The 7,495-nt window shown below is 43.1% G+C and overlaps 1 protein-coding gene across 1 annotated transcript; it reads right to left on the bottom strand.

Moving 5' to 3' along the window:
• Positions 1 to 4,020: 4,020 nt before the first annotated feature.
• Positions 4,021 to 7,032, bottom strand: cmtr2 (cap methyltransferase 2; the record flags this gene model as incomplete). The annotated part of the gene is made up of 2 exons (XM_079216425.1): positions 5,779 to 7,032; positions 4,021 to 5,064 (listed from the first exon to the last, which is right to left on the bottom strand). Exons 1-2 carry the CDS (start codon positions 7,027 to 7,029, stop codon positions 4,021 to 4,023), a joined length of 2,295 nt encoding a protein of 764 aa, XP_079072551.1. The 5' UTR covers positions 7,030 to 7,032.
• Between the last annotated feature and the right edge of the window lie 463 nt (positions 7,033 to 7,495).

Below are 7,495 nucleotides of genomic sequence, written 5' to 3'. Positions count from 1 at the left end.
AGTACAGAGCAGGCCTCGCGAAGCTGTGTTGAACATCTTGCAAACCCAATTATTAGGCTTCTAACCCCGACAGGATCGAGAACACAATGAATAAAACAGGGAGCTTAATAGTTGTTCTGTTGTGCTGATGATGTTTTGAGGAATGCTAATGCTTTCTCTACTGTAACCCACTTTTTGTTTCTCACAGATTGCAGTAACAAAGCAAGACTCACAAGCAAGACAGCTCTTGAAAAGAGATCACAGAGAGACAACTGACTGACTGAGCTGAATCCCTCGGAGGAGCACAGCTCTCCTCCTCACAGGTTTCCTGTCCTGTTGCCTTATTTCTGTTACATAACCAGAGTTTCACTTCTCCTGATCTGTCGACATCTTTTCTCCGTAGACAGCAGAGCAAAGAGGCGAGTCTCCACTCAGAGTCCACATGACATTTATATCATCCATAAAGGCTGCTTTTTTTCTCACATTTATACTGACATGTATGTGTGGTTGCCATGTATTTCACTGATCACCTGAAGATCTATTATAGGCAATATGCATCTGATTCATCATTGGCTTTCTTTTCACCATTTTTACCATGTGAATGTGGTTTCTAATATTTGGTTTATTTCTGTGTGAATGGATACAGACTGACCTACTTGTACTGGAGTTCAGGACACAGTTCACAAGTTCACCATCTGATTACTTCATCCACACAGATTGAACTGCAGTCAGCACACAGAGTGGGGACACAAAAATATTGCATGATGATTACATTCCTGGTACACATTATAACCCAATCACATGACTCAAAACACACACACACACACACACACACAACTTCCTTTTTATCAAACGCTGACATTTTAAAGACACAATATCTATTTGCTTTCTCTTCCGGTTTTGAGGAAATAATAAAATATGAATCTGATTTATTTAGTTGTGTGTGCGGTTGGTGTCGGAAAAGAGAGAGGGATTTGTGAAATGTGACTTTTTTCTGAATGTGGTTTATTAAGCTCCTGGTTTTACACTGAAACACAAACAAAGTGTGGACTGAGGGTGAACTTCCTGCAGGCAGGATCGCTTCCATCTTCACAACCAACCTCTCGTCAGTTTTTCAGATGCTGCAGGTGAAGGCATGCTGCAGGACATTCTGCATCTTCTTCTTATTCACAGATACTGATGAATCAAAACTATATCAGCTCCATCACTTTGCAAAAATCTACCAACCATATCCACCAAGCAAAGTAAAGCAGCGGATATATGACTGTGGCAAAAAGACAGTTACAACAGTTATCTCACATTAACTGATGGCCCAGAATATAATCACACTACTTCTTGTGTCATAATCTTTGACAAGCACTTGAGTCAAGGTTGAATTCAGAGTCAAACTGAATGATGACCACCAAACGTATGAGTACATTAGCAAACACCATGCTGAGCCAGCATACTGTACACCTGCAGTCCCATCATACAGGCTCCCGTTTCCCACTGCAGCATCAAGCTCACCCTGAAACCTGCTGAAACCTCCTGAAATCCATACTTTACTCAAATCGGTTCAAACCTGTTAGAACCCTAAAAAGAGTGTGGATGCATCTTATTGTACATCTGAATTCTTACATATGTTCATGCATATAAATATCCATACAAACGTCTTCAAATCAGCAATACAATAACAGAGAGCACAATCATATTCCTGCACTTCTGACCCTCTGAACCACTGGATGAGTCTCATAGTTAACTTGGACTTCATGTGCAAAAAAAGAAACTCCTCATAAATAATAAATCTATTGAAGCTACATTTTCTTTTTACTCAAAAGCACCTTAGTTTTATTCACTTTATAACTTGTATATTGTCTTTGTGCTATTTATTTGCAACAGTGCCCTCTGTGTTGAGAGAAGCTATCTATGAAATATGTTCAGGCTTTAATCCAAAAAAACAGCAAGCAGAGATACTACAGGCTGACCATGAACATGAACTGGGCTGTATATGTAGTAACTGGCTAATGGGGAAGTGGGAACAGGTGAGCAGAAGATCGGGCCAACTAGTATTAAATCCTCTGACAGGCTTGTGAGTTGTGTCTCACAACACAGAATACAAATCTTGGGGACAGAGTTTCAATGTCCCTCTTCCTTCCTGAGAGGATAAGCGCATCAGACACCTTTTGTATAGTCATTTAATTTAACATTGTATGTAATTATAGCCAGAACCTCCCTCTGGTCAGAGATAATTATACAGCTTTGTAGTGAACTTCTGTCTCCAATGCTCACTTAACAAAACTCATCTGAACAAGAGATGTTTCTTTAACCGTTGCTCATGCAGTATACAACACTTCTGTGGACGCAAGCTGTGGATAGAACGCTTTTCTCACTGGACACAAAAGAGAAATTAATTCTTTAACAGTAAGTCCCTTTATTAGCTCCATATAAAAAGACCAAAAAAAAATCCCCTCTGTCCTGGGATGAAATACTGGGTTTTAAAACATAACAGGCACTTGCCCAGGAATTTGTGACGTGGATTTCAACACAAACCATTCATGACTGACAAGTTTGTATCGTCAGACAAAGTTGTCGCCTGCAGGTTATCAAAAGCTTTATTTGTCGCACACTTCAATTTAGTTGGAACTTAACTAATGACAGAGTAGATGATTTTGAGACTTTACTGGTGGTGGGAAGGTTTACCTTATTCACTATCACAGGTTAATGATACATTAGTACGGTATATAATATTGGCAGATTTTTATTTTGCAAGGGATATGTTGTAAAAAAAAAAAAAAAAAAAAAAACACAAAAAAAACACAAAATAACTTGTAATGTTTATTAAAACAAAAAGTAAAAAAGGCATTAGAAAATAAATGAGCTTAAAACTTGTTTAAAAAATATAAATAAACCTACAATTTATTAACAAATTATTAAAACTCACTGTTGTGAAATGTTACTTAATCATTCATTGATAAGTTAATTTGATTGAATATTAACTTTATGTCAGCTTATTTCACAATTCTCTTTTTTTCCCCAAGAGTAAATCTTTATTTTCTGTAAATGTCAATATTGGCTTTACATTTTCAGTATTACCCAGGCTCTATCTAATCTTCACTTTAGAATGTATCTTATTTTTTCTCGCCAAATATATGATGGGATAAACTTCAGCCATGACCATGATAAGTATAAGTGCACAAAAAAGAATTATGGAAAACCTCAAAAAAACCTGACTACATTTGACAGACGTGTCCTGATGGCTGAGCAAATTTATTGTTACTTATCAGCCGACATGAAGCCAATACCAATGAATCTGGGATAACTATAAATTAGCTAAAATGTATAGAAAACAAAATCGTATCAGTCCAATCTGATAGTCTCTAATTCAGTTTTTACCACATTTCCGATTGCTTTCTATGTTTGTACATTTCGGTAGTACGCTAATCTGTAAGTAGATGCAGTAGATGACCTTTTGTTTCCTCAAGTGCTGTCACTTGACATGGTTTTAACGTGGAATAAGAATGCACGGAGTAAAAAGAGATTCAGTACTCTTTTGATATCAGCGTACAAAATTATTCAGTGACTAACTGCTGGAAAAAACCGTCACCGAGAATAAAACGGGCCGTGGCGGCGATAGCTTGTAGCCCAGAGTCACAGCTCACTTAGTCTCGCTACACATCTCCACAGCACTGTCAGCGCGGGAGAAAGGTCTGGCTGCACCCATTATCATTCTGCTTTAGGGGGAAAAACACTCTGGCTTGTTTGTTCGTTACCGATCACAATCATCTTGGGCGGCATGTAAACCCAGGATGCAGCAACGGTGCTCTTACAAAATATAACTTGTTCTGGTGGGACATTTGTACATTGGGAGACGAGGAATGACCTTAAATGGTAAATTCCCCACAAAAAAAAAAAAAAATCATAAAATGTGGGGGACATCTGTTGACTCTGTGAAATGGCTTTTACGGATATGAAATACAAGCATAATTTGATTATCCATGCCCTAGAGGGGAATTCTGCCTATATGCATGTGGCTCTTGCAGAACTTTAGCTCACTCAACTGCACTAGGATTGCATGAGCAAATGCAGCTTCTGCTGGATGATTTCAGAGTTCATGGTCCGCAGGAACTCAGTTAGTCCTCCTGTGAGCAGCTCCTCCATAGGAACAAACTGCAGTACCTGACTGAGGCACCCAGATGGCAGATTTTTACCCGAGTCCTCCTCTCCTCTTAACAGCTGACCCATGCAGTTATGGACGTTGGTGAGGACAGGGTGTAGTCGTGCAGCAGCTTCAGGGCAGAAATCAGTGCACACAAGCACTGTCCCAACTATGCCAGAGGGGGGCGGACACCTGAACGTGACTGAGCGAAAACATGCATGCAGGCAGAGCACAACAGCTGCGGTGACCCGCGTGAAGGCAGAAAACACAGGCAGCAGCAGGGCATCCCCAGAGTTCAGTGTCTGTAGGGCGAACACAACACAACCTAATAGTTGCTGCTGGTACAGCGGATCCCCGTCGTGCAGCGCGATGCAGCCTCTTGCAGGAGCTGAAGGCTCTGCAGAAAATGTTAAGACAAAATCCCCCAGTTGGCTTTCCCAGCCATCCCACACTGAGCAGCTGCCAAACACCAAACACTGTCTCTGCTTTCTGTCAGCTGTGAAGATGCAAAGACCTGCAACATCGGACAAGATGGAGGCCGTGCAAACCACATGGCAAGAGTCGCAGGGAGGTGCGTGAGTCCAGTCTACTGCTGTGTCCAGCAGGGCTTCATTTAAGTGGTTTAACAAGCCTCCATCACAGAACGCAGAGTTTCTGACAGCAGGCAGTGCAGCTCCGACAATAACATACCATGAATCCACATGGCACCCGGACAGGGGTCCTTCCAGGACGCTGCTTGTCCCTAAGGCCTCGGTGCAGTGCATCTGTATCCAGGTGGCATGGCAATCCCTCTTGATGCGCTCCCTCCAGCTCAGGGTCTGCAATTCCCTCCGCTCATTGAAGGAGCCTGTTTGCTTCATCTGTCCCAGAGGTCGATCCGATGAGACGCTGCAGCAGGCGGGACTCACCGTGTTACGAGAGATCCATCGGCTCCGAGGAAGAAAGCTCACCTACACACAGAGACACTTGATCATGTTCAATTTTAGACTTCTAGAAAGCTTTTATTGCTTTAAACCCCCTGTCAAGTTGCTTGAACATTATACTTATAATAATGTACGAACCAAGCAATTAATATCTTAAATGAACCAAATTAAAAGACAGTTAGTTTTTAAATCAGATGTTTTCCATCCTCTGCTGAGCTAAAAAAGGGAACAGATGGAAGGCTCTACATGGGTTTAACACAAACTGGTGTACCTGCAAAGGATAGCTACTTCTGAACTTCTGGTCTGTTCAGGTCTAATTTATTGGGTCTGGATTCAGTTGTTGTTCAGTCTGTTCAGGTCAGCTACACATTTTAAAACCCATGAAGAGTATACACTGCTCTGCAGTTGTTCTAGCCACATTTCTACATACATGTAGAAGGACTTAAAACTCAACTGAATTGAAGACTTAAAATTGACCCAAGAACTCCCCACATTTTTCAGCTTTATCTTAAAGCCAACGATGCACAAAAAAAGCCTTTGAAAAGAAAAAAGAAAAGTAAAACATCTACAATTCCATGACAACTGGGCAAACTCCATCTGCTGATGAAGTCAGTGTGGCGGACCAAAAGCTCTAGAACAGCTACCAACTGTTACTTTAGTTGAAAATCATCATTTATAGCTTATATTTTAAAAAGGTCAAGAATTAACCTACAGCCAGACTGGTCTCTACAGACATCCTACCTGGAAGCGCTGAAGGTATTCCTGAGCAGTACAGTCCCTGATGTAGCCGAGGCGCTGCCTCTGCTCGGTGCTCATTCCTTCAGACAGTCGCAGGTTTTCTGTGATCGTCTTCACCTGCAGCATGTGGAAGTACGAGCACACTTCTTCATGCTGTTTCAGAAACGATTCTGGGACAAGCGAGTTTGGGAAAAGTGCCTCTCGGTCAGCCAGATGTGGTCCGTAGTTGCGAATCAGTTTGGAGAGCAGAGGCCTCACAGTTTCCTTGCCGTCATAGTTCAGACACACAACGTAAACCTCAGAGTTGCCCGACTTGCTGGTGGCCGGTTTGAAGACGTTGACAGAGTGGAAACAGCAGGTCAGCAGGTAGAGTAGGCAGACAGAGGAGTGTTCATACAGAGTGAACATCTTCAGCACAAAGGAGCCGCCGGGGCTCAGGAGCAGCAGTGCAGCTGTGACTTCGCAATAATGCAGCGACGCCACCAGCGCCTCCTGCTCATCTGGCTTCTCCTGACAGTCAAAACTACCATCTGCCGTCACAACATCAACTCTGCGCATGTTAGCAACAAACGCCTGCAGCTCCAGCAAATGTTTCTGAATCATGAGGTCGCCTGTGTTATCTGATCCAAAGAACCACCAGGGAAGTGTGTTAGCAATTAACCGATCGTCTGCAATCGTTGCGCTGCCGCAGTTAGCCTCGTGGTACGGGTTGAGAGTGTTGGCGGCCCAGCTCCAGTCACAGTAGCGCGTGGTCTCGCTGGTTTTGATATAGTGGTTCAGAGCGGTTATAAAAGCCCCTGGAGCTTCACATAGGTGGACTGTGTTCAGCTCTCCATTTTGAAGGGCCTCCTCTGGAAGAAGATTAAAGGTTCCCAGGATCTCAGAGAACTTGCACCAGGCCTGAGTGCAGATCTCCGCGTTGGCAGCAGAACGTACGGCGGCGATCACCTTCCCGGCTCGATTGGTGGAGTTGGTGTGCTGGTGCCAGACCTGGACATTCTTGTCACTGAGCTGGTTCTTGACCTCGTTCAGCGACGCCTTCAGGACCTGCAGCCGGCGGTGCTCCTCGGCAGTGTGGCTCAGAGTGGCGTTTGGGTCGGGGATGCACCACTCCCCATCCGAAGGTTTCTCATATGTTCTAATTTTACTAAAAATACCTTGAATCTCAGTCAGCGTTTCAGGGTCAAACGCCACCGTGTTGTTGAAGTGCTGCACCTTGGAGACTTTCCTCCTGGTCCCATTGCCTGAGTTCATTCTCCACACCTGTTGAAGCAGGACAAGAGGAGTTTGAAATGCTCAGATTAAAACCTGCATTACCCACTTTGTGTTTTGATGTAATCCACCAGACTGTTCAGTGTTTATGTGACTTGCTTACATGGCAAAAGGCAGTCAATCTTAAGAACAGCCATCAGAACATTTCACAGTGAATTATACATTACAGAGGCCCGGCTCTGCAACCCTTCATTCCTCTCTACATGCATGAGTGGTGTTGAATTACTTATGTAGACTCATTATGATGTGGCGCCCTCAGGCAACAGGGCAGATTGTAAATACTGGTGATTACCTCACCAGGCCAGAGCTTCACCCACAATAAAGAGGTTTTCTACAACAACACCACCACAACACACAGTCTCCTCTAATATATCTTATCAACTCCTGACTACAACATAAAGGAAGTTAGATTAAAGGTGTTGTTGTTGTACTGTGGAAGCTGCATATT

Source organism: Taurulus bubalis (assembly GCF_910589615.1).
Source record: "Taurulus bubalis genome assembly, chromosome: 4".
Taxonomy (NCBI): Eukaryota; Metazoa; Chordata; class Actinopteri; order Perciformes; family Cottidae; genus Taurulus; species Taurulus bubalis.
This window is presented reverse-complemented; position numbering and strand designations above follow the sequence as displayed.